This window comes from Pholcus phalangioides, unplaced genomic scaffold (genome assembly GCF_987345545.1).
Source record: "Pholcus phalangioides strain wild (caught in Gottingen) unplaced genomic scaffold, Ppha-v1.0 ptg000016l_1, whole genome shotgun sequence".
NCBI classification, from domain to species: domain Eukaryota; kingdom Metazoa; phylum Arthropoda; class Arachnida; order Araneae; family Pholcidae; genus Pholcus; species Pholcus phalangioides.
Genome location: NW_028301609.1, coordinates 12,183,169 through 12,209,743, shown reverse-complemented (window position 1 = coordinate 12,209,743; position 26,575 = coordinate 12,183,169). Strand labels below are relative to the sequence as shown.

At 36.1% G+C, this 26,575-nt stretch overlaps 2 protein-coding genes across 4 annotated transcripts in view; one reads left to right on the top strand and one right to left on the bottom strand.

Moving 5' to 3' along the window:
- Window positions 1–4,023, bottom strand: part of LOC149075064 (WD repeat-containing protein 26) — a 32,148-nt gene extending 28,125 nt beyond the window's left edge. The window contains exon 1 of one of the 2 annotated variants that reach the window (XM_089245615.1): window positions 3,359–4,023. In XM_089245615.1, coding sequence (XP_089101741.1) covers window positions 3,359–3,579 — 221 coding nt within the window. In that variant the 5' untranslated portion in view covers window positions 3,580–4,023. The remainder of the gene's footprint in view (window positions 1–3,358) is intronic. The other variant, XM_089245616.1, reaches the window with a different exon arrangement.
- Window positions 4,024–4,757: 734 nt separating this feature from the next.
- Window positions 4,758–26,575, top strand: LOC149075063 (uncharacterized). Of its 2 annotated transcripts, none has more exons than XM_089245613.1 (7): window positions 4,758–4,845; window positions 11,035–11,458; window positions 16,891–16,959; window positions 19,412–19,538; window positions 19,932–20,106; window positions 21,960–22,168; window positions 25,603–26,575. In XM_089245613.1, exons 2-7 carry the CDS (start codon window positions 11,074–11,076, stop codon window positions 25,739–25,741), a joined length of 1,104 nt encoding a protein of 367 aa, XP_089101739.1. In that variant the 5' UTR covers window positions 4,758–4,845; window positions 11,035–11,073; the 3' UTR covers window positions 25,742–26,575. The 2 variants fall into 2 exon arrangements, with proteins under 2 accessions (XP_089101739.1, XP_089101740.1); XM_089245614.1 differs by lacking the exon at window positions 4,758–4,845 and adding an exon at window positions 8,110–8,176.

Sequence of the window (26,575 nt, the reverse complement as noted above, 5' to 3'; positions counted from 1 at the left end):
ATTGTAATAAAAAAATGTATTTGACGGGATAGTTTGACGCTCCAAAAACTCATTCAGAAACTATAATTGCTTTTAAAACTACCCTTCAATTCATGGAGCAGCATGATAATGCAACCCCTGCAGACATCATGTCTGCGGACTGATGGCCACGAACTGCATTGTTTGCTAGGTATTTGTCACTTTCTCAAATTAAGATCAAGGCAAAATGTAATTTTTTTTCAAGGTAAATAAGTAATTCATCATTATGAGATATGGCTGCATATTCATTGTCTGTACGCAAAATATAACATGTTACAATGCAGAATTTATGAGAGTTCTCTCCCCCCCCCCCCCCCTCCACCATGAAAGCAGAAAATTTTGTGTTACCCTTGGACAAAAACTTACCAATCAAATATAGAAAATTTTAGGCTCAAATACTGATTTTCTTGTTGCAATGGTGACCTGCAGCCTGCAATTTGTCAAGCCCTGGTGTAGTAAAAAGAGACCATGGATCCCACATGCTGAAGCTGAGCCCGTAGGCTGGGATTTTTAGAGGGTCTCGAGGTCAAGATTTTTCCCTCTAATTTTTTACACAATAAATTTACTATGAAGTGTTTCATCCAGGAAGATTTTATCCCTAAGGGGGCAATCAAACTTCCTAAGAGAAATATAATGGAAAATAATGATTCTATGCTGTAAAATAGACCTGCAGAATGCATATTGACCATACTCCTAATAATTTGCTGTCCCCCGACATATAGCAATGGATTCGCAGAGACGTGAATCCTCAAATGCATCTCCATTTCTGCTAGAGATGCATCGGAAAATGATGTCACTCTCTGCTATCCATACAAAGATTTTTTTAACAGCTGGCTGATGCGAAGATATTTAGAAAAGAGAGAAAATTGAACTGCCCTTGCGGGGAGAATCGAACTCACTTCCTTTCACTTTCTGGGTGAACGCCCTAGACCACTAGGCTAAAAAGGCAATGAATATCTCAATCTTTCCTTGGAGTTTGTGTGCACAGAACGGGACCGTACGTGGACAGTCAGACCTAACTCAGGCCAAAGCTCACAATTGCTGACACTGCCACAAGATGGCAACTTATCTGAGGATCATATCACTCTCCGCTCGTATGGATAGTGAAGAAAAATTCAATCCCAGACCAAACTACAGGGGTTGGATGAGTGTTCTTAACCTTTTAGTCCTGTTTACATGTGCAATATTACTGTAGCATTGGGAGTTCTAGCACCTGCTTGATAACTTTTTTCGTTCCATGGAAAGAAATAAAAAACAGTCACTGGCGAAAGTTCTTGAAGAGGGTTTTAAACCCACTTTTTCTGTTATTCATTTTTTGAACCCCTGAAAGTGGGATATAACATAAATGCAACTGATACAGGCTATAGCTAAATAAAAAAAAAGACTTATGTAAGTTCATTGGAACATCCAATATTTTACAGGACAGACAAACTTACCCGCATTATTTGGTTCTTAGAAGAAGTCATTCTTATCCCCCCCCCCCCCATGGATGAACGAAGCCAGACATCTCCTGCTGCAAATGAAGCGAATGCAGGCATCTCCAACTTCAAATGAAGTGGAGGCAGGCATCTTCAGCAAATGAAGACAAGGTTAATATCTTCAGCTGTGAATGAACCAGAGGCAGTCACATTCGGTTTCAAATAGAGCAAAGGCAGGCGGATCCAGGGCAATGTGGTAGAGACTATTTATTGTGTAGGTGCACATTGGATCACTCTAAATTCTACAGTCCAGGCAAAATTTTCCCTATGCTATTCAGCTCTTGGGAGGGGCAACCATCCCCATTCCCCCTAGATCCACACTTGAATGACGTGGTGGTGAAAACTTAATCAAACACATAGCAACAAAATGGTATACAGTATATTGGGAATTAACACTTTTCGAATTATGAGTGAAATGTAATAATTACTTGATCATTAAACTTCACTCTTCACTCATAGTTAAAAAAATTGATGAAAGGATGGATTGATAAATGGAAATTGATGCCACTTTACACATAAAAAGCACAGAAACAAACTTCACATTAGATGTACAACACGTACATGCACATTTCGAAATGTACCAATCCATTAGAAATTCCGTAGAGGAACGTGTAAGAGGATGTGCAGTTAAGTAGTAGTGGTATATTGGGAATTAACTGCCGTAGTACCCTTTACAAAATAAATCTAGCAATGTGAAAATGAATTTTTTCACACCAGCTCAGAGATCCTTGAAATCTCTCCTCCGAACCTGATCTAGAATCATGAAATCAAACATTCAATTATACAATCAATTCAAACACACTTAAAATTCAACCAATACTTCAAGGGCAAAAAAAAAAGATAAAAATTCGATTTAAAAACGAATGAAGTAATTTGATCTTCCCCCCTCAACCATTTGTCCTTTCAAATATGCCAAATAAGGATACTGGTGACTGAGCAAGACATGAAATAACATTCTAATTAGATGAGTTGTGCATCTGTGTAGGAACAGGTATCATTTTGCAACAGCATCACCATTCTGAGGACAGTCATTGCTTGCTGCCAGCATGTTATTACAGGACTGCTGCAGATGAGACTGCGGAACTATCGATCAAAATCTCTCAAAAGTTTCGTCCATACCCGAAGATTAACAAAAAAGCTTAAGAAGTGGATTCGCCTCAAAGACATACACTAGTACACCTGCCGAGTGGAAAAAATTCAATCTGAATATCAAGGCTCTAGAATAGAGGGTTCTCAACCTTTTATATTTCAAGTGGATTCGCCTCAAGGACAAAGAAATGGTACACCTGCCGAGTGGAAAAAATTCAATCCAAATATCAAGGCTCTAGAATAGAGGGTTCTCAGCCTTTTGTATTTCACAAAATCCACATGCTAATAAAACAAAGACTATGGACTCCTTTACAACATATTCAGTACATAGCAGGGCTTGACAAATCGAAAAAAAAAACTTTAGGAGCCACCTGTATTTCTTTTGCCTGAGCTAGTAATCACACATAGAACATTTTAGGTCCCAATACCGATGTTTTAACCATCATGGTGACCTAGGATTTATCTAGCCCTGGTATATACCAATGTAAAAATGAATATTTTTTGCACGCGTCCTTAAAAATTACCATCAAATTCACCGTGCTACTCACAGACCCCCCTCGAACCTGAGCTCTGGAATCATCAGATTCAATTACACAATCCATTCAAACACAATGTTTCAAGGGCAAACAAAAAAATAATAATTCAAAAACAAATTGAAAGTAATTTGATCCTTTTCACAACGACCCTCAACCATGGTCCCTTTAAAAGGTTCCAAATAAAGGATCCAGCAAAGACATACTTAATTTAGATGCGAGTCGGACGAATTTACTCACTTGAGTCCAAGGCCTCTCAGATGCTGTCCGATGAGTCGGATAATGTCTTGGTCAGTCTGGGACCGTATCTTGTTGGCGGTGGGTGCCTTGTGAATCTCCCCGTTGATAACGTCAGCAGCAGCAGCATCTGTGTAGGAACAGGTACCGTTTTGCAACTCGTTGCTAGTCGAAGCAGCAGCAGCATCACCATTCTGAGGACAACCATTGCTTGCTGCCTGCATGTTATTATTACTAGTACTACTGCTAGTCGTAGCTGCTGCTGCAGATAGGCGCTGCTTTTTCAAGGGTGGGGGAGATACACCACCGTCGTCGGAATCTGCACTGGATGCCAGGCTTGCTTCTTCGAATCGAGTTTTTTAGGATACCACTTCAAAAGAGCCCTCACTTTATTATTCAAAGGATGATAATACTCGTACATTTAATTCCACTCACTTCATCCAATATATATTCATAAAAATATATATTTTATAAATACAAAAAAACAAAACGATTTTTTCGTTCCCTCTCTAATCTATATTTCTTTTTTTGTGTTACATTCCTAGCATCGGGTAAACGTCCGCCATCAAACTTACTATTAAGACCACTATTGTAAACATCGGAGGATTCTTCGCTCTTTCTCTCTGTTGGATCGCTCTCTCTCTCAGCTGTGTGGCTTGTTCGAGTATGACGTCACTTGGTGCTTTGGATTCTGGGAAAGCGTCTACAAATAACCCTTTTGAAAAGTTTGCTATTTCATCGCTAGAGTTTCTAATATAATGACCATCTTTAAGGGCTAAAAAAAAGGAAACGGAATTTTTCATTGATGCACAACTCGCTTAAAATAGCGAATTTAAGATTGGAAAATTTTCAAGTGAACTTTTTCAGCGTACTTGATAAAATGGGGATTTTAACTGAAACGATAACTTGGCCGAAAAGTACAAAATAAATGATTCTGTGTTGGTGATTACGGGACGTATGGTCATGGTGTTCAATAACTAGTGGAGTCTGGGCACACTGCACCGATAAATTTCACTTTAATTTTGCTAGAAGTTTCAATTTGAATAGAGCTTAGCAATCTCCATGAAAAGTTACATTCAAATTAGTTCAGTCCTCGTTTGAATTTCTCTGTTCGAAGGTTTTTCCTCATCAGGGTTGCCATATTTGCACAGTTTAGCACACAGTTGGCAACATTTGGCAATGTTCTCGACCAACTTCATGGAATATGGTCACGCATATTATTAATAAGACTGATTCAGTGCCAAAAAAAGTAATAAAGTTTGTTCTTATCAAAAACAGAAAAAATAGATAATGGTTATTGAAATTGATTTGATAAAAAAAACACTCATGGGGAGAAAAAAAATTGAAATTTATTTAAATCAAAGTTTTTGTTGTAAAAAATAATTGTGGCAACGTAAGATAAGTTGTCCTCCTCACCCTCCTCCTCCTCCTTGTTTTGAGTTTTTTGTTGTTGTTGTTGGATTCAATCCGGCTAAAATATCTCCTAGGCTGTAAGTAAATACAATTTCTTCAATACAAATTTTGTGTTTTTTTTATACGTTTTCCAATCAAAATAGAACTGAGTTTTCCTCCATAATAATACTCACTACATTAATCCAATCGGACAATATTTCTTTAATCATTGATTGGGAGGAAAAATGGGCGTTTTTGACCATATTGTACTCTTGTGGTATCATTTTGTAATGAGTTTATTCCGATAAAATTTAAATTATCAAGTCCATATTTACCCTTGTAAAAGAAAAAGAGTTTGCTGAGTTATGAAGCCCGAGTAATAAATTTTTCAAGTCTCTAAGCTTGTTTAGAAGCACCTAATTGAACCCGGAAATCGTTTATTGATTTTATGTGTTATAGGAGCGAGTTCAGTGCTTTTGGATGTAAAGTGTTGCTTTCGTAGTGTAACTGGAAATTGTTAATGGTACACAATCAAGAATTGAGCATAAAGTGATAATTGATCCCTCACAACCATCAAAATCAAATAATTTACAGTCATAATATACACCAGAGGTGTTCAACCTTTTGATAGTCGCGAGCACTGCCTGTACCCCCTCTTCAACAGAAGAGCACCCTTACATCAAGTTTGGCATAAAAATGCGTGAAATCAGAGGATGATTTTAATGAAGAGATGGTATTTTTTCGGCCTGAAATATACTGAGAAATTGAATTTTCTGGATGATGTGCCGAAACTTATATTTGGAAAGAAAAGTGATTTGCCTCCACCGGGAATCGAACCTAGAACCCCTTACATACCGGGCAAGTGCACTAACCAATACACCTGAGATACTTTTCAATTCCTCATAACACACGTTAGTAGCATGACACGCTGAATGGAGTCATAGCAGTCTCCCTTAACTACAGCAATTTTTGCCCCATTTGGCGTTTTTTATAAAGAGATGGTATTTTTTTGGCCTGAAATATACTGAGAAATTGAATTTTCAGGATGTTATGCCGAAACTTATAATTGGAAAGAAAAGCCACGCTACTGATGTTATGAGGAATTGAAAAGTGTGTCTCTGGTGAATTGTTTAGCACACTTCCCGGTATGCAAGGGGACCCAAGTTCGATTCCCGGTGGAGGCAAATCACTTTTCTTTCCAAATATAGGTTTCGGTATATCATTCAGAAAATTTAATTTCTCAAAGGATTTTAATCTTTGAATGCAATTTGTATAAGGGGGTTTAATTGGAATGTTGATCAAATGTGCTTGAGAAATCGAAAATAAGCATTGAGCACTCTAGGTGCTCATGAGTAATGGGTTGAAGATGCCTGATATACACAGTGATTATTATTAAAGTTCACCTATCTAGGAACAAGCATAGAGTGTAATCCCATTTTTTGTTGATTTTTTCTGTTTGGCGAGAAAAACTTCTGAAAGTGTGGCAAGAAGTCATCTAGAGTGAAACTGAGTCATGCCTTCTGATGTCTTTCTTGCCAAATAAAAAAATATTGTCAACACATTGCCAAAAAAGCATAATAATATGCCTGTTAAAATGAAAAAGTTATGATAATAAAGTATAAAAAAACAATAAAAACTAGTAAACAAAACATTCTTAGACAAAAATATAACATCACACACCAAATAGGGAATCCAGATTTACATTGAAACAACATGTTACAAAATGAACAACGGGATATAAATAAAAATATTATTCAGGAATAGAAACTCCTTGTTATAAATAAAAACCTGGGACTCCTTTATAAATACAATGGTCAGGGCAACCAAAGCAGAATGTTTTGCATTGGTCTGAAATGAGCCCTCTCTAAGTGGAAATGTTTTGTTGTAAAAATCCCCATAATAGTGTTTTCTACATTTTTTCCTTGAAATTCTTTCAAATTGTTCTGCAGAAGCATTGATTGTTCTGCGACTTAGTGAACAATCAATCTAGAACAATATGTTGAAATCTGCGACATATGTTGAAATCTGCGACATATGTTGCATATTTCAGCATATTCTGCTTTGGGGGTCAGGGCAAAGAAATCTCTGGGTTCAACAAAAGCGGGATTGTAGGATTAAAATTATAGACTAGTATGCAAAAAATTAAAGTACGAATGTACAACCTGAGAGAAAACAAATGACATATTCCAACAAAATAAAAACTGAATGGTACATACTGTGAAAACTGGATACTGTGTATCAGTGTTTCCCAACGAGAAATATCGCGGGGGGGGGGGATAGTAGAAAGGTCCAAGGGGCGGTAGAAGCTTTGAGTTTGGTATAGGATCTTATGTGTGGGCTTGGGGTGGGGGGGGCGATGAGAATAAAAGTTTTATGAAGGGGGGCGATGGGGACAAAAAGTTTGGAAAACCATGCTGTATATGATATAACATAAAAGAACAAAAAAAAATCTCCAAAATGCCATCAAACTCAATTGATTCAAATGTCGCTTTCTATACAAATACCTGGGAACAGCTTTCGTACAATCCCCCACTTGTATAATCACCCCATCTTGGTGATTTTTGGTGACTTTTTTTTATCACCAAACATGTCGGACAGCCAGATGAAAAGTCGTCAAGGCCATCTACTGATGCCACAGACGCCGAAAAATATTCACCAGCATACAAAAAATAACAACAATGATGAAAACCAACAAGCATAATAATGAATAATAATAAAAATATCACCTTCTAGATAAAACACAAAAATATAACTGCATAAACATAAATAAGCTCTGGGTTAAAAACAAATATTTTACATGTATATACAAAGGAAATAAGAATCGTCTACAGGGAAGCCTATAATCGTCTACAGGGATATTTTGAAATCTTCCCATTTGACATCCCTAACTACCTCTAAAAAGCCATTGAATCTATCAATTTTTTTTTCTAGGCATGCCTGTCGGAACAAAAAAATAACTGAACAATAACAAAAAATAATTGAACCATACAACCTAACCTGACCTGTCAACGGGAGAAGGAAATAATCCATGGCAACTGGCGCACTGGAAAAAAACAGTGAAATGGAACGGCGGTTTCGAATTTCGAAAGACGCTGTCAAACAAACAAAAGAGAAACCCGTTTGAAACCCCTGCAGAACAGATGGTTGAATACATAGAAAGAACACGAGAGATACAGCAACTCAGTGCCATTATATTGGCCTTGGCAACTCATCATTGGAAAAAAGTCGCCAAAGGAAGTAGCGGATCATTCCAAAGCCTATTATTATTAGTGATTTCATTTTCAGACAATAACCAACAGTAAAAAAAAGGAAATAGCAACCCAGAAGCTGAAGGAAATAATAATAATGGCCAACAGAAGAAAATGGTCAACCAGGAAGAAAAGCGCAGAGAGGCTAGAAAGGAAATCAACAAAAGTTGCCAAACAAAAAGTGATTATGTCCCTTTTTGGTGATTTTTCTCTTTGGTGAGAAAAACTTCTGAAAACATGAGAAGTCACCGAGAGTGGAACAAAGACGTGCTTTCAGATGCCTTTCTTTTGCCAAAGAAAAAAATCTCAAACACATCACCAAAAAAGATAATACTCTGGGTGTTAAAACGAAAAAATTATGACAAAAAACACACATATACTTAAAAAATTAAAATTTAATTTTTCAAGTGAATTGAAGAAAAAAAAATACTCTTGTATGAAAATTAATTAGAATATGCTATAATCTCTTCACATCTGAGCCGAAGCTGTTCAAAATTTTTTTCATTGATTTGTGTGTCAAAATTCCTTTAAAAAATGTTTTTTTTTTCAAATTAGTTTGGGTCAATATTTTTTTTCTTGGACCATTCAAGTACACTATTCATATGTTTACTTCAGGTCTTAACTTGAAAAAAGGAATCATTAAAACCATTTAAATGTGGTATACATATGTGTACATCTGGAGCAAAGAGGTTATAGTCACACAAAATACCAAAAAAAATTATTGGAAATAGGCTTTAAATTGACTGCAAGAGCAAAAATTAACTTTAGAAGCTATGCAGGTCCCAGCAGTTTATGTGAAATATATAGAACTTATTCTTTTGTCATTTTCTTTTTATAGCCCTGTCTCAAACATATCCCAGTTCTATTTCAGTGATTCTCACGAAATTGGCCTAAACTGTGTCCCTAGCAGTTTACATTAAATATATTTGACAACTTTTTTTCCTGTACTTTTCTATTTATATTCCAGTTTCTAACAAGTTGCCACTCCGGTTTTAATTTTTCCATCAATAGATTTTCTTAATTTGTTCGAACAAATTTTCATTTCTTAAAGGAAATCTCCTATTGGCTGCCCCCAGCCCAATTTTTGAATTTTAAAATGATAGCTTTCGACTTTAACCCCTTAACTAGCATTGTGAAAATTCTGTGTGTAACTGTCATCTTGTTGCCATTTTAACTCCAGAAAGTATTAATGCATTTTGAAAATCAACAAAAGTTTTCACAAAAGCTATGGGTTTTTTACATGACTTAATAAAATATGTTTTCAACGTGCATAGTTTTTTATTTATTTTTATCAGTGTTGCAAGACATCTAAAATTATCGTTCTGCTTTCCTTAGATAACCAGAAGAACAGTTTGAGCATAAGTTAAAGTGGGGGGGGGGGGGGCACACCAAATTCCTTGATTGCAACATCAAAGTACAGTAAAGTTTCATCTAAAGATTTTGCTTTGAGAATGCAACTCGTGCTCTAGCAAAACAAAGACGAATTAGAAATCTTTTGTCCTCATAACAATTGATGAAAAAAGAGCATTAAACACCCAAAATTTTTAAAAAATAAAAATTCCATTGATAAAAAAGTTATTCAGAGTATCAGCGTTTGTCCAAGTTGAAAATAAACTACCAAAGTATATAGATGTTGCTAGTGTGGAGTATAAATATCAGGTGCTGAATTAGGCAAATCTGATGTGGCATTTTAATCTATCCCTTATAACATGATTAAACTTAAATGAATTTTTTTCATCATTAATTTTAAAAAAACTTTGCTGCTCTGACTATAAAATTTATTTATCCAAATACAATAAAGTGTTCCCCAAGAACTTTTTTGGATTTTTTTTATTTGTCTAATTTTGTGAGAATGACTTGGTTATTATTAACTCTTAACTGGCATTGCGTAAATTCTGTGCGTAACTGCCGTCCTTTTGACCCCAACAAGTATTAATGCATTTTAAAAATCAACAAAAAGAGTCTTCATAAAAGCAATGGGTTTTTTACATGCCTTCATTCATCAGTCAATTAATTCACTAAATAATTTTTCAAATTTCTGTAATTATTTTCTCAAAAATTTTCTTTTATTAAGACACATTCAAAAAAAAATTGAGGGTTACAGGACTTTTTAAAAATTTGTAAATGATATGTTAAATTGTTTGAACGTAATTTTCATGATTAAAAACTGAACAGATACGAGATTAAAATATACTCAGAAAATAAAATTTACAAATTAAAATAATGCTTACTATAATTTCACAAGCACCAAAATTAGCATTATTCTAAGTCTAAAACACAGTACTTGCAAACAACACCATGAAATATTCATAACACAGATCTTATGTACAATTCACTAACAACACTATCAACACTATCCTGATATTCACCTCGTATATTCAATGTTTGACCATTAATTTGAAACCATTATCCAGAAAACTAGTGCTCTTTCGAGACGACATTTAGATCTCAACACTACGCCATCAGACAAAAAATATCTCAGGGTATGACCTCAGGGAAACTTTGACGAATGAAATAACGGAAAGAAAAAAATAGAACCTCATAAATTTGTCAAGAATGTATAAATAACCTGCTTGAAAGGTATTGATAATAGGATGCACCGGATGCATTTCTTTCTCTGCACCTGGGCCTCAAAAGAAAAGGGATCACAAAAATGAGATCCAGTTGAAATTTTCGAGAATTTGCCTGGTAGGGCGTCAGAAAAATCACTTGACCCGAGGGGGGGGGCATGATGCTCTTAAGACATGACATCCTGTGCGTGGGGTCAAAATGGTCCCCACCATGCCATTTGAGGGTTAATGATTTCCTATAAGGAAAATGTTTTTTGCAATACTTATACTGTAGATTACGCACCAAATATTGCCCAGAGTGCGCTGTAAAGAGGCCTGTCTATCATTATATTGGGTTTGGAGGATGAATTGGTTACTATATTTTGATGTGTTTTGAATTTCCAGTTTTTTTGTTGTGAAATGTGCAAAAATTCTGAAGGTTCTGTGTATTTAAGAAAAAAAAATCATTAATGAAAATCTTCTATTCCAGTTTAGAGTGTAATTAAAGCATGGCAGGCCATGAGTGATCATGAGCAGGGCTGAAGGGAAAGCTGATGTTCAGGTTACTAGGCCTGGTCACATATTCCCGTTTGGTGCTGTAGGTGGAAATTCCCCTCTCCCTCAGTTGACCCAGTGTTGTCGGTTCAGTATCCCAGAGCGTTTACCTCTCCGGCCATTCAGACAAGATCGCTTGCAACGGCTGCCCTTACCCTCTTCTCTGATGGCTTCGACCGCAAAGACAGTGTCCAACACAGGTGCAGGAGTCTCCAAAGAGAAACGCAATGATGCGCCATTCGATCCATTGAAGAAAATCGAGCAACTTGAAGAGAACATCAAGTTCATCCAAGATGGTCATGCTTTAATGTTGTGTAGCTTGCACAAAGAGATCAATGACTTGACTCAGAAGAATAGAGGTATGCGCATGAAAAATACATTATGCGAATATAAAATTTAGACTGTGTGTAAATGCAAAAGTTTTAAAGTTTTTAGGCAGATGTAATAAAAAGTTTTTCCTTTTTGATATTTCGTTCGCATGGGTGGTGAACATTTTCAAGAAATCATATGTAACAGTGAGAAGGAGGCAAAAATTTTTGCATTCTCCCTTGCGTGAGTTGCACCTGCTTCATCATGATTGGTCAGTTGAGCAAGGTTTTTTCCATTGGCTGAAGTTATTACAGAGGGCTCTGGATAATGTGTGGATGTCACTTTCATCATCTTTAAGATGGGAAACCAACAGGGGTGCAAAAGCTGCACCAAACTGTGCCGAAACGGTTCTCTTGCTACATGGTGCGCCAAAGCACAGAATCCCTGTGCATTGGCACCAATTCTTGTTTGTGGTTTGCGGAGGTACCGCTAATGCACTGTAGTTTGTCAAATACCCGGAATTTAGGAAAAAGAAGCATGAAAATTTCGTTCATTGGACGTGTTCTTTCCGAGACAAGAAAAAAGATTGGAGGGGGAAAGCTTCAATTTTTTTCACTTCCCACCATCTACCTCAATCGCGCTATCTCGTGACCTTGGAAAGTAGTTGTACTATGAAGTAGTCCAATAACGGTACAGAATCGTTATTTAACTACTTCAAAGTAGCACAATGGTTCTGTACCAGTATTGGTATAACCCTCAGTCTATCAAAGTCCCCGAATGAATATGTTGAATTTTATGATTTCGGAGAGAGTTTTTTCTCTTGCGGGTTATATACTGAAAATAAATAAGGCGGTTGCTGATCGTGGCAATTTCACATCGCGAAAATCTGGATTTGGTGAACAGGAGCAGCTCGAGGAAAAAATTTCTCTAGTTTTTTTTTGTTTTTTTTTCGATCGACAAAGCTTTTTCACCATTTCAAATTCCATTCGGCACCCCTCCTAGAGTGGCGCCCAATATGGCCGCACGGTTCGCCCCTGCATTTGTGGGGGGAGAGGCATGCTCTTAACAATAGTCGAAGGAAGGAGTTTGTACTAGGAGCATGCTCATTATCTCAGTTATGGGTGATGAATGGGTTGCACTACAATGCAAAGAATTACAAGAAGTGAAATCGGTTCAGAGAATAGATATTGGGCAGACATATTCAAACTTTGTAACCTTGAAAGCAGCCCAAAGTTCAAAATTTTGCCAGTTTTGGTGAAGGCTTTTTTATTTTTAGCACATGGTAATGCAGACAGTGAAAGAGTTCAGTGTTAACAAAAGTATGTTTGAACAGTGAAAAATCTGTCCATCCAATGCTTTTGGCAAAACTTTTGGCAATTCACAGAAAAATTACTCCTATATTGCAGATGTAGTTAGTTTTTAGTTCTGCTCCATTTTCAAAATTTCTGCTCCAAAAATGAAAGTTTGCTGCTCCAAAATGGATGAGGGGAGCTTGCACCCCTGAACCAAGCACTGTTAATCTTCAATCTATCTTCTTACAACTGACCAATCTTGACAAAACAGTGCAACTCAAGCAGGGAGAAGACGTGAATTGAATAGTAGCCTCTTTCCCACCATTACATTAGACTTGTTGAAAATGTTTGTGACCCTGTAGCATATCACCCCTGTGGGCCCTTATGTTCCGTTCATCATTATATTAGTCACTACCAAACCCCTAACATTTAAAATTAAATGATTCCTCGGGAGAAGACCCGGCAGAGTCATAGGATTTGAGAGTATATATTTTTATTTGTGTATAATATTTCATTATATTTATAATTATGTCATGAAAGAATTATTATTTAAATACCTTGTCTCACGGACGGAGGTATCCGCAGGCTTCTGTCCTGTAATATAATAGTTTCATGATCTCAATCTATAATAGCCATGCATACAACGGGAGAAAGCCTGATCAACTTCCTCCTTCTTGTTTGGACTGTTGCCATCAAAATGTAATAAGGTTCAAAATAAATAAACGCCACTTGTCCGCATTCAAATCTACTAAATGGCATCATCAATTTCTATGTGTGCTGAATGCGTACTGTACGCCGATAGGTTCAGGAATAAACCTGTTCACTTCCACTGTAAATAATCCAGCAAGACACCATGTCATCACATTCCTTCTTCATTCGTCCAGCTTTGCCAGTGAGCTGCTTTGAGTGTTGAGCAGGGAGGCTCTTCACGATAATCTACTAATGTCTTACAATGTTGTGTTAGTGGTTAACATGTGTGACTAATTTTTCTCTTTGCTTCAAACTATTCTGGCTGCTCCGGGTAGTCGTTGATTACTAATGATGATTTTTCTCGTTTAGTTCTTCAAGGAGTTTGTGTACTTCTAATCAGACAAAGTGTTCAATGGGAGCGTGTAAGTAAATGTGCTATCTAGTTGTAATTGTGTTAAGGTGTGGGTGGCTGCAGACGCCCATACTTTTGCAGTGTTTTGTTTTTTATTCCTGTTTTCAGTTAACAACTCCATTATCGATCCTAACAACAGGATCATTACTGTTCCTGTGTTGACGTCATGAGTTGGTCCTGACGACCTTGACTATGGCGCCAGAAGTCATTCCCTCCATTTTCATATGACATCACCTAAAACTAAAACTTGGAATTGGTTGACTCTTTTGGTTGTCGGACTAGTTGCCCTGTGACTGCTGCAGGTTTTCCCTCTATATAAGAAAGGTGTGCCATTGCATCCATGATTATTTCTGTTTATGTGCTATTGCTGGTTACCACCACATTACAAGCTGAGCTGTTTTTTAAGGGGAGTGAAGCCTATTTCTGAACTTTAAAGTTTTATTTGACCGACGAAGCAGAGATGTGGCCTGGTATGCCACAAGCGATACTTATCGTAATGTGATTTACGTCAGTAGTACGGCATTCCACAATTCTCGATGGAGCTTACACTGAACAATGATGGCCATCATCATCCTCATGTGATGAAATCAGCTTTTGGGTCTTGTCTTCCCGACTACTAACTTCTGATATCTTGGTGAGCTACGTCTTCAATGTGCTGATTTGGGAATCATCATCTTCCCTTAGTCTGAGTGGGTTGCTGTCAACATAATTTGGTGAGATCTTTTCATGTTTTATACATCGAGATCATGGCTGTAAAGTGACAGAGTATGGAATTATGTGTTAATAAATAACTTAATCTAGAAATTGCCAATGGTTTTCTTTGAGTTGCCTTAGACATATAATGAATGAAAGAATTACAGGATCTAGCTAAAACCAAATGCTACAATCTGTGCAAACAAAACGTCGAAAGGTAAAATCTTTTTATAAAATCTGCCTAAAAACCCAAAAACTATGAATTTTGCATTATGTGATCACCATTTAAGCCTTGTTTGTTTTATTAGTGTGTGAATGCTCGTTTTCTTTTGTGTTTTCTGTAATGTGCGAACTTCATTTGTTGATCATAATGCCCAATGGAAAATTCAAATTATTTATAATATTTGTCACAGTGTGATCATTTTCTTTCTTCGCACTAACGTGAATAATACAGAGACTTGCTTTGGAAAAAATTCAGAATCTGCATTTTTGTTCAGCAAAACAATCATCAAAATGCCAATGTTGTTTGATAAATTTCATAATATTTATCACTTTCCTTGGTAATTATGCATAATACCCAAACACTGTTAGTAAATTTGATAAATCCAAAAAGAAATATCACTTTTGCCAAATGATCAAGCATAATATTCTGTCGTCATTGATAAACATAAATCAAACAAAATTCATCCCATCTGAAGTTTGTAATGCATAATTGCCATTTCATAGTGGTAAATATGATAAATCTGTTCCACTACCATGATTACATTTGTTATTTAGATGACTGTACTTGTGAGCCTGAGCCAAATCCGGAAGTCTAATTTAATGAATTTTTCTCAACATCTTAAAAATAACTCCTACAGTTGACTCATATTTAACAAATTCTGTAATTGTACCTTAATATAAGGAGCTCTATTTGACAAATTTTACAATGGTACCCTGATTATAGTGACGGACTCGCGATGCGAGGATCCGGGTTCGAACCCCACAGTGTTGGTCGGCTGAAGTTGGTTTTCTGTGGTTCCCAACTTCAAGGCACAAATGCGAGCCGATCTCCCCATTAAAAAGTCTCGCCACAGAGAGCAACAGTCCTACAACTATAAATCATTCAATCATAACACTTCACTCATAGTTAGAAAAACTGGTGGCAGATGGCAGCACTACACATAACAAGCATTACAGACAAACAAAAAACTTCATGTCAGGTTTCACTACACGTACACGCACATTCCCGCATGTACCGATTCGTTGGGGGTTCCGCGGGGGGGGGGGGGGGGTGCATGTGAGGTGTAGCAGTAGTAGGTAGGGCCTCCAAAAAATGGCTCGGGGATCCATGATGTTCTTAAGTCAGCCACCTCGTTGGGCAATTTGCCTGTTGTGGATTGTATTTGTATAATCTCATTGGTTTGTATAACAAACTCTCATTTAACAAATTTTACAATAGTATTCTGATATTATACCAGGGTATTATGCATAATCACCAGCAAAACTAAATTTCAAGTACAGTGAAACCTCGCTACAATGATACTCGATATAATGATAAATTCCTCTACAACAATATTTTTTCGTCTTTTGTGAAAATGTCTGCAATATGTCCTAATGTTAAACTACTGCCTCTTGATATAACGATAATCCCTATACAATAAAATTTTTCTTTGGCCACAGAGTATCGTCATATCAAGGTTTCGCTGTATTTATTAAATTCACCAGCTATGCTTGGGTATTGTGTATAATCACCGATAAAAATGATAGTTACTTTAGCATTCATCAAATTTACCAATGACATTGGTATTATACATAAGTGCGGTAAAAGTGATAAATATATTTATCAAACTTATGCAGACGATTGACAATTATGCAGAATCACTGATTTATCACATTTCCCGTAACACACACACACTCAGGAAAATGTGCAGTTAGATTCTCCCACATTAATGGACTCTTACACAGTCACTTTCTCAGAGGCAAAACAGTTGTAAATTATCTCTGGGGCAAGCAAGGATACTACAGGCTAATGGCATAGTCATATTTTTCAAAATATACAGTAATCCATGTACTGATGATAACAGGCATGTGTTACAGATCACGATCACAATTTGGAACACCTGTAACCTCAATACATTTTTCAAATATCTTGTTAGTTAATTTAAAACATTATCTTTTACATACTGCTCTTTCATTTCTCAACCTGTATGTGTATGAAGATTTCATTGCCAAGCCAGCATTGCAATATGATTCTAATTTGTGTTTGATCATCCTACCCATCCTAGAAGTTATTACATGTTTAGCTGAAAATACTTGTATGGTTTGTTTTGCAAAAAAAGAGTTGTTTTCTATATAAGTACACTTATCGATTAGTTTATTCATTTCTTACAATTTATTTATATATTTTTTTCAGAACTGCAATTTCAATTGGTTACTGGGTACCCAGCGTTGCCACCAGAATCGTCGGAAAATAAGATAGAAGGTAAAATTCATAGGAATAAAAGTTTTTTTTTTTCCACCTGCGTTGATAAATCACCAAGATATCATAGCATATTAAATGCAGATATCCCTTACTTTGCACATTTTTGTTATTACACATTTTGAAAAGTTGGTTTAAAACATTGAAAAACCTGCAAAATTTTTTCCAAAGTTAGATTCTAATAATGTAAAATCTGAAAATGATCTTGCAAATTAAAGAGATCACACACATAGGTGTAATTACAAAATCTATTGGATTTGAGGACATAGATGAGATACGTGTGCATAAAACACTCAAATCCGGCTCATCAGAGCAAGCTAATAACATATTGACTCATCTATTGATCACTAATAAATGTGGAAATGTAAAATGGAATGATGAAAGTCAAAAGCCCTCTGTTGTTGAACCCATTACCAATTTTTATTGAGCCCACAAAGTTTTCGAGAACACGTGGCTGATTTTGTTTTAACACAATTGAGTATGCCATCCAAATCATAATAGAAGGAAACCATTCCAATTAGAATGAAATTTTAAAATTTGTGAGAGGTATTTACAGATCGTTAGTATAACAAAGAAGGGTGAATAATTACTCTCACACACTAATCCAGAACATATCAGACCAGGGTGTTCCGGATTGCCAAAATCACAGGATTGCTGGAAGTTAATTGAACCCGCCCATTTAAATAATACAAACTTCTACGCACAAATATGCAGGGATATATTTTCCTCTTCTATGCTCAAAGGAAACCTTCTTAAAAATGCTTTATTGCTAGACAGGCCGGACTAGTGCGCAACCGAATTACCTAGAATCTAATATACCGCCATTTTGAGGTGACCAGAGATTCATGAAGAATTGTGATATCTCAAGTGTATACAGACTTTATATGCAGTAGTAGGATGGCTCTGCACAGCTCTGACAACATAAATATGTTAGTGCTATGCATACACACACAGACAACATGTTCTGGCATGCACCAATTCATTAGAAATTCTGGAAAGGAATGTTTAGGAAGTGCATGTACGGCTCTTTATTAGTTGGCATGAAAACATGAAATATTTGATGGTCAGATTCGTAAAAAAAATAAATACTGCCTTTCGACTGTATGAATTTATAAGTGCAACAATGCATGAGTATAAACAGATAACATCATAATACATCTTGTTATATCTATCATGCATAACTTATTTGTACATGAGAAAACAAATCCAATCCATAATGAACAGTAAATTCAAATAAATTTGAAAAAAATAAAATTGACAATATTTTTTATTTAAGTTTTGTGTGTGTGTATTATGCAGGGTAATTCATATAGAAGCGGCCCAACGGATTCATTAATAATTTCATAATTGATGCATTTAACCTCTAAATATTGGGACATATTAATCTCTTGGCTTTTTAAAGTGGAACAGTTGAATAGTTTGCCAATGGCACAAACAGGTGGCAACCCATAGAGTGCTAAGTTCAAGCAAGGACACATACACCCCCAAGATTCCCAGACCTCAGAAGCCTTGATTTCTTTTTATAAAGTGTTTTCTGAGAAATATAGTGAACATTGAACACAATCGAAGATATCCTGCTTCACATCTCTGAGAGGTATTGAAGCATTCCCAAAGGATGGGTGTACACGAGCTAATCATTACAAAATTTGAAGAATAACATTCCTGCTTGCGATCAAGGCAATTGCCAAATTAACATCAACACATCATTTAGAATATGAAATATCGAGTGGCTGCATGTCTTCAAGAAAACGACACCCACTTTCAACACCTGCTCTAATCACAATGAATGTATAGTACATTATACAAGAAGGTTTTGACAGCTGATTAATGCAAAAATAAATCCAGGAAAGAATTCAACTGGCCTTACTGGGAATTTTCTTTCCTGGATTTTTCGCATTAACCAGCTGTTGAAAACTTTGTAGTAATAGTGGAGAGTGACATCATCTTCGCACAATACAAGATCAGTTGTATATCAAGTACATAATTATATGGTATCGTACTTAGTATATGGTATCTTTTGTGATGCACCTCATTTTGCTGGGCAGGTTCTTACATGAATCATCCTGTAGACATGTTTTTCTATATTAATAATAATTTGACTCGAATAACATGAGGACATGGTCTGGATATGCGTTTTGAACTGATAAAATGTGAAATATATTGTTTACTCCCAGTGGCTTAACCATGCTTTTTAATTATCCGTGACTATAATCTGGTCCCTTTAGCATTACCTGGATAATTGATATTGCACTGCATTAGAAATATCTTTATATTTTAGCACTGTATTAGAAATATCTTTATATTTTAGCACTGTATTAGAAATATCTTTGCAAATTTCTACAAATGGTGACAGTTTTTTTCTTCCCCAAAATTTTAATTCAAAAACCTAATTATTTTTCCTTTATTTGTTTTTGCCAAAAGGATGTACGTGTTTGTAAATGCATTAATTTTCCAGAAATCAGCCCCAAAGCAGAAGAAAAAATAGAAAAACTGGAGGTTGAAATAAAAAAATTGCGTGGGGCACTGAAGGATGCTTTAAAAAATAATTCAGCCCTGAGTAATGAATTACAAGCACTTAAAAGGTAATATTTTTACTGTGTTTTTTTCTTTCTGTTACGATTTGATTTGTGCATTTATATATACTGTATTACAAGGCTTGACAAATCGAAGAATGTTTAGGTGGCAACCCAATTTCTTAGGAGCCAAGCATGATATATTGCGTAAGAAAAACTGACCTAAAAGAAGTTTTCTTTTACTTTTCCCATGTTAAAAGATGTTGCATAATGAAATCAGAAAACTTCATCTCCCTGAAATGCTTAGACCTTTAAATTTATAGCCCTGCTGTTCAAATTTTACCAGCCCTGCTCTACCGTATATACATAATTAAAAATAAAGGTTTATTACAAGTTTCTAATTCTTCCAAACATGTTAGATATTCAAAAGTAAATTAAAGGTCAAGTTCTTTTATGTTTTAGGGAGCGTCATGCTCTGCTGTCATCTGGTGCAGTGGGTCCCTCAAAAACTGGAAATCATGGAGGTGGAGGTAATTCTCGCAGAGGAAGAACTTCTAACAACCGATCGCCAGAAATGGAAGAGTACAATGACACATTGAGGCAGATTCAAAGAGCAAATGATAAAAGAAATTCACGGGTATTTGTTGTTTCCCTTTCTTTAACCCTTTATCTACCACATTATGGAAAATAAAATAATTGCCATGTAACTTTTTTGGTAGGTCATTGTAAGTCTGATTAAAGCCTAAAAAGGAAAAAAATAATAATTTTCTTTAAAAAGTTAGTGCATAACGTGGTACTTTAAAGTACCATGCTATATGCTTACAATAAAATAAAAAATACCAATTCAAAAATATATTGGATTATACATATGCATGAATATTTATTCATTTTATCCCCAAAGCAGAATATGCAGAAATCTGTGACGTAGGTCGTAAAACGAAAGATTTTAAGAGAGGTGTAGAAAGCACTATTATGGACATTTTTGCCACGGCCCATTTCCAGTCAGCTGAGGGCTCGTTGCTGAAAAATTGAAAACATTCTGCTTTTTTGGTATTTTACTACAAAAAAAAACATAATTTGCATACTACACCCTACAAATGTATGAAACAAATTATGCTTAAGTACCAATGCCCAACAGTGTATGTAAGGGATGTTGCAGAGTTTAAAAGAAAGTTGTACTTTAAAGTACTGTCAGTAGATAAAGGGTTACAGCAGGGGTCTTCAATGCATGGCCTGCAGGCCACATGTGGCCCTTGGAGTGTTTTGTCATTGCCCATCGACCATTTTGAGAAAATATTTAATAACTCTACTGAAAATTGAAAGACGATTGGAAAAAAATACAAAAAATATCAGAATATTTTAGGGCTTATTAGAAATGTTCAAATTATTTTAAAAATTAGTATTAGTTTCAGAGTAAAATATAAAAAAAAATGATTTTTTTTAAATTCATGAAAAATAATTTCAGGGATTCAGAAAAAATTCATATTTTGTTAAAAAATAATTTTTTAATTAATGAAAGAAAAGTATTTCTGAATTAATTAGAATGCATATGTAGTAAAAGAAAATAATTTTTGAATTAATGAAAATCCATATTTAATGAAAGCAATAATTTTTGATTTGATAAAAACTCATATTTTATTAAAGAAAATTTCTGAAAATTCATATTTATGAAAGTGTTTCAGAATTAATAAAATACAAATACAACAAATACAAATACAAATACAACGCCACAACAGGCAAATTGCCCAACGAGGTGGCTGACTTAAGAACATCATGGATCCCCGAGCCCCTACCTACTACTGCTACACCACACATGCAACCCCCCCCCCCCCCGCGGAACCCCCCAACGAATCGGTAAATGCGGGAATGTGCGTGTACGTGTAGTGCAACCTAACGTAAAGTTTGTTTCTGTATAATGCTTGTTATGTGTAGTGCTGTCATCTGCCCCCAGTTTTACTAACTATGAGTGAAGTGTTATGGTTGAATGAGTTACCGTTGTAGGACTGTTGCTCTCTGTGGCGAGACTTTTTAACGGGGAGATCGGCTCGCATTTGCGCCTTGAAGTTGGGAACCACAGAAAACCAACTTCAGCCGACCACCACTGTGGGGTTCGAACCCGGATCCTCGCATCACGAGTCCGGCACTATAACCACTCGACCACCACAGCGGGGGTGTGTCTCTCTGTGTGCCTCTGTTAGCCTATCTGTTAAGACATCACTGTACATTACATTAAATCCTTGTGAGTCTTAGAGCTATCTTACAAATTCTAAATACAGAAATATAACTTGATGGCCCTCTGGCTTCATGGAAAGTTTTAATTTGGCCCTCATTGTCTGAACGGTTGAAGACTTCTGGGTTAAAGCATTCATATTGCATTCATAATCTGACATATCTTTGTTATATGATTTGTTAATGTTGTGGGTGATATTTTTTTTAATAACTTATACATTTAAAATTTATTTTGATTCATTTATCCCATCTCGTGTACAGAGTAGTGAGGGGCACCATAGTGACCATTCTGGAAAATATTGGGGCAAAGGAGGAGGAAATGGTGGATATATGGAGAATCGTAGAAGTTACAATTATCACCATCGCATGGTTCAGCAGCCGCAAGGTGAATATCCACAACAGCAGCAACATGCCAGGTTGCCACGATTGCCTTTACGCAACCAACTACAAAATTACATGCATCATAATCAGTGAGTTTATTTAAAATCTGTTATTTAACTACAGTAAAACCTCTCGTAACTGTCGTCTCAGAAGAACGGTAACTTCTGAACAGCTGCCAAATTTTCATAGAACAGAACGTATCCCATTAGATTAACTTTAAGGTTAACCTCTGAACAATGATTTCCAAATAACGGCCACTTTTGAAAATTAAAATGAAAGATAAATGACATATTATAACATAAGGAAAATAACCTTAAAGATTTGCTTTGAATGAGTTTTTCCTTCCTTGAACCCTTTGAACATAAAAATAACTACGGGTTCTTTCCTACGCCAGTGGTTTCCAAAATGTGGTTAACCACATTTTGGAAACCGCGTAGCCCAGAGGTTCCTTGAGTATGTGCTAATGGGTGCACTAGATGGGTTTCAGAAAGAACAAAGCAGAATTTAGGGTCAGAATTTGGCAAGTGGCTATGTCGTAGACCACAGACTCTTTGTTTTCCATGCTGTTTGATCAAAGATGCCTGGCAGTACTATAACGTTACCATTTAGGCCCGCCGGAAATGGTCCTTTTCTAGTCATTTTTATATTTTTATTACCTTTAACATTAATTCTGGGATCGATCGGCGAGATCATGTGGCGCCGATCGGCCGCCATGTCACGATCTTTTGCGTTGCCAGATGCCGAATGTCATGCAATATTTTTAGTTCATGTGAATTTCTCAAATGTTACGGCGATCCTAGCACCGCAGAGTCTCGATACAGATTGGTTCTGGTCTCACTAGGTAGTAAATTGCCTATGGCAATAGACCTGGGTTGTGCTCGGTTTGAAAAAGAAAAAAAAGAGAGAAATTGGTTCCGGTAATGCAAGATGGGGAAATTTTCCCTTATATGCCGGTAGTGTGCAACGAACAGACACGTTGGTCGTTTGTCCTCGGACGTTGATTGTTATATTCCTTTTCATCCCGCCTTGTTCCAGCCATGAGTTGATGATCCAGCAGGTTGCTTCGGCACTGTTTGATCAGTTGATCGTCCTCTTTATCTAGTCAAAAATCCCTCAGCCTGTGTTGAAGTGTCTACGAGATGTCGGCTCTCATCCGTGAAGGGTTATTCGTCAGGTTCATCTCTTCGGACGTGTGATGCTGTTGCAATAGAGCCTCCCCCTCTCCAGGAGATCGCATGGATAAATGAAGAAGTGAACTGTTCTTGTGACAGTGACATCCAGAAGGCTGTAATCGATGGACCGATCGGGTGAGAACGTTTGAAATCTGTGATATATTAAAGCTAAAACTCTAAAGCAAATTTACTGATGCATGTTTGGCAGACTTAAAATGTTGTAAAATATAAAGATTAATTCCGAATTAAAACACTTAAGAAAACGAAAAGGTTGTCATATCATTATTGTCATCTGTCTGATGAAATTATTTTGGAAAGATAAAAATAGAATCCGGGGAGTAACGTTCCTCGTTACAGTACCACCTTAATACATGAGGCCCACCCAGGTACCTCAAGAGAAGTAATCCTCACACAAATGAGATCTTGTTGAAATTTTCAAGAGTAAGCATCCAAACTTACTTGGTAGGGCTTCAGAAAAATCACTTGGACCGGGAGACCACGATGCTCTTAAGACAGCCCTGATGCCTGGGTAAGCACTAATTGAAAAATACTGTCCTAGATAAAAACAAAACATAGCTGATTGCCTCGGAAGATGAGTCTGATCTGAAGAATACATGTCCCAGGATACAAGGATTATGGCGTGCTCTGTATGTATTTTTCTTCGTGAAATTTTTTAATGAAACTAACAATGGACAGTCAGAAAGTCCTGGAAAATTCATGCATCTTCAATGCAAAATAAATGTTGTGGGCTGCAAAACAACTTCTTAAAATTAATTACAGCATGGGTTGTTATAATTCTGCAAGCAATCAAAAAATATAGTATGTTTCAAGAGTACTGAACCTCTTACAACGGTAACTTCCCAACAACAGCCACATTTGCTCGGTCCTGTTAGTAGCCTTTGTGTCCAAGTAAAATTCTTTCTTTCGTGAAATGTTGTTGGCTGTACCAAAGAAAATTAGCAAGAAACAAAGAAAAGTAAGGGGACACACAAATGCTTTATTTGCAAGATTAGAATGTTTGTTTTGTGTGTGTGTCCTCTTCACAAAAAGAAAAAAAATTGAAGCCACTTGCTCAATTTATCTTCTGATTTCTATGTTATTGTATAAATTTAAAAATTATATGCATATAAGGATCCTTAGCTGAAATTCCCTTTTGCCTCCAGTTTTTTCTTGGAGGGAACTTAATTCAGGATTAAACTCTGTCGATGCTTTCACGCCCCTTACCTAGTATATTTTCTCAGGAATGGAAAAAAAAAAGTGTTTCAAGCAATACTTCATTGTTTTTTAAAAATATCTGCTCATAATTTTTCATGTGGGGTACCCCCCCCCCCCCTCTTAATTTTTCATATGGGGTACTCCCCTTATGAAGCTAGGGAGCTGTGGTTTGGTGCATGTATGTAAGCAATCCTAGTATGCATGCTTGAATTTTTTTTCCTGTCTGCCAGTCGCCAGCAGACCACTGATGAGTGTAAGTAAAAGTGGGTACCATCGCATTTTCAGTTTTTGACAAAATGGCAGAAAATCTTGAACAATGCTACTGCATTAAATTTTGTGATTTTGTGTGAAGTTAGTGCTTTCATGGTGGAAACAATCCACGAGATTCTGCAGGCCTTCAGAGATAAAGAAATGGTAACACACAGATAAAGGAGTGGTACAACTGCTTCAAAGAGGGCCACACATCAATGGAGAGTGATGCATGTTCTGGTACGCCCTCAACATTCAGAAATGAGATTGTCATTGACCAAGTGAATATACTCTGGTGATGCAGTATCATTGAATCGGGAACGCTCTGATGTCTGTATCGGACGGGGGAGTGAGGCACATCTGGTAATAAAAGTAAAAGTATCATTGAATCATGATCAGAGAACTTGCAGACGAGTGGAGCATTAGCATTAGAATGGATCGTTCATTCCATTTTGCTGATGATGAGGGCTTTAGGAGATGCAATGTCAAAGTCAAGCTGATGGTCTTCTCTGACACCATCATGGTTAATGCAGTAGGCATTGATCAAGTTTTTCCTGTCATTTTGCCAAAAACTAAAATGCAACTTCATTCACTTACACTGCCTCACTCATTGGCAGTCTGTCAGCAAGAAAACATTCAATCACGTGCACTAGGATTGTCTACATTTGCTCACCAAACCATGCCTACCTAGCTTCATTAGTTCACGTGTGAAAAATTATAATTGAATACTTTTTGAATAAACCTCACGTATAATTTTAAGTCAGCTCAAGTGCATTTTAAGCATTGTTAGTAAAGTTTAAAAACCATATTTTTATGCTTAGAGGAAAAACATAGCTGAGTTTTTTGAAACGTGTCAACAATTAAACTTTCTCCTTTTCTCTTAAAAGATATGACTTGCATTATCAACACAAGGCATCCGGCGCATTGCCATCCCTCAAACAGTCCCACGGCGAACATATGGCTCGACAGAGAAAGACCAGAGCACCGCAGCAAGCTCAGGTAGCTGATCAAATCTACAATCAGTGACCGATATCAAAGAATATTCATCATAATCAAGTTCAAGCTATTTAGTTACATCGCTCTATTTTTTCCCCTTCCTCCTTCACTTGCTGGCGCAATCCTTTATAGTTCAGCATTTTTATCTTTTTGTGTGTTCAGTGAGTTGCGAGCTCGCTTTTCTTTTTATTTCGCTGTGATTTATTTATATTCCTAGTGTTGCATATCTGAAGTTTCGTTACAAATTTGTTACGTTTTAGTCAGTGTTACAGTGTTTATATTATATGTTTACTTTTTTTAGATATTTTACAAAGTTATATATGAGTAACGATCTGCTTTTATCTGTGATTTTTTTTTTCTTTAGTTTTTTTTTTGGCAAAGCTGTTAATTATTTGAATGTTAGTAGATATGTTTCCAGAATTTTGCATTCCTGTAAAAGAAAATTCAATCACATTCTAAAACATATAAAAATATATATACTTAGTTGGTTTTTTTTTTCCTTTTTTGTAGAACATTGTCATCTTTATTAAGAAAAATGAAATACATATATATCTATATACACATATATATAAAGATTTATTTATTTACTTACTGTTTAGCTCTGAAAATATTATCTACGAGAGCTACCGTTTGTTTTTTCCTTAAATGAAAAAAAAGGTAAAATAAGAAAATTGTGGTTTAAAAGCTTCGGAAAGCAAGTTTTTTGCTTGTTGGTGTACTTGTCTGTTGAACGCTGAATGTGATGATGATAGTATGCTTCGTTTTGCTGTTATAAGTGCAATATTTATTATATATACATATATATCTATATATTGCATGGAAAATGTGATGAAATGAGAAATTAAAGGGAACAAATTAAGTCTG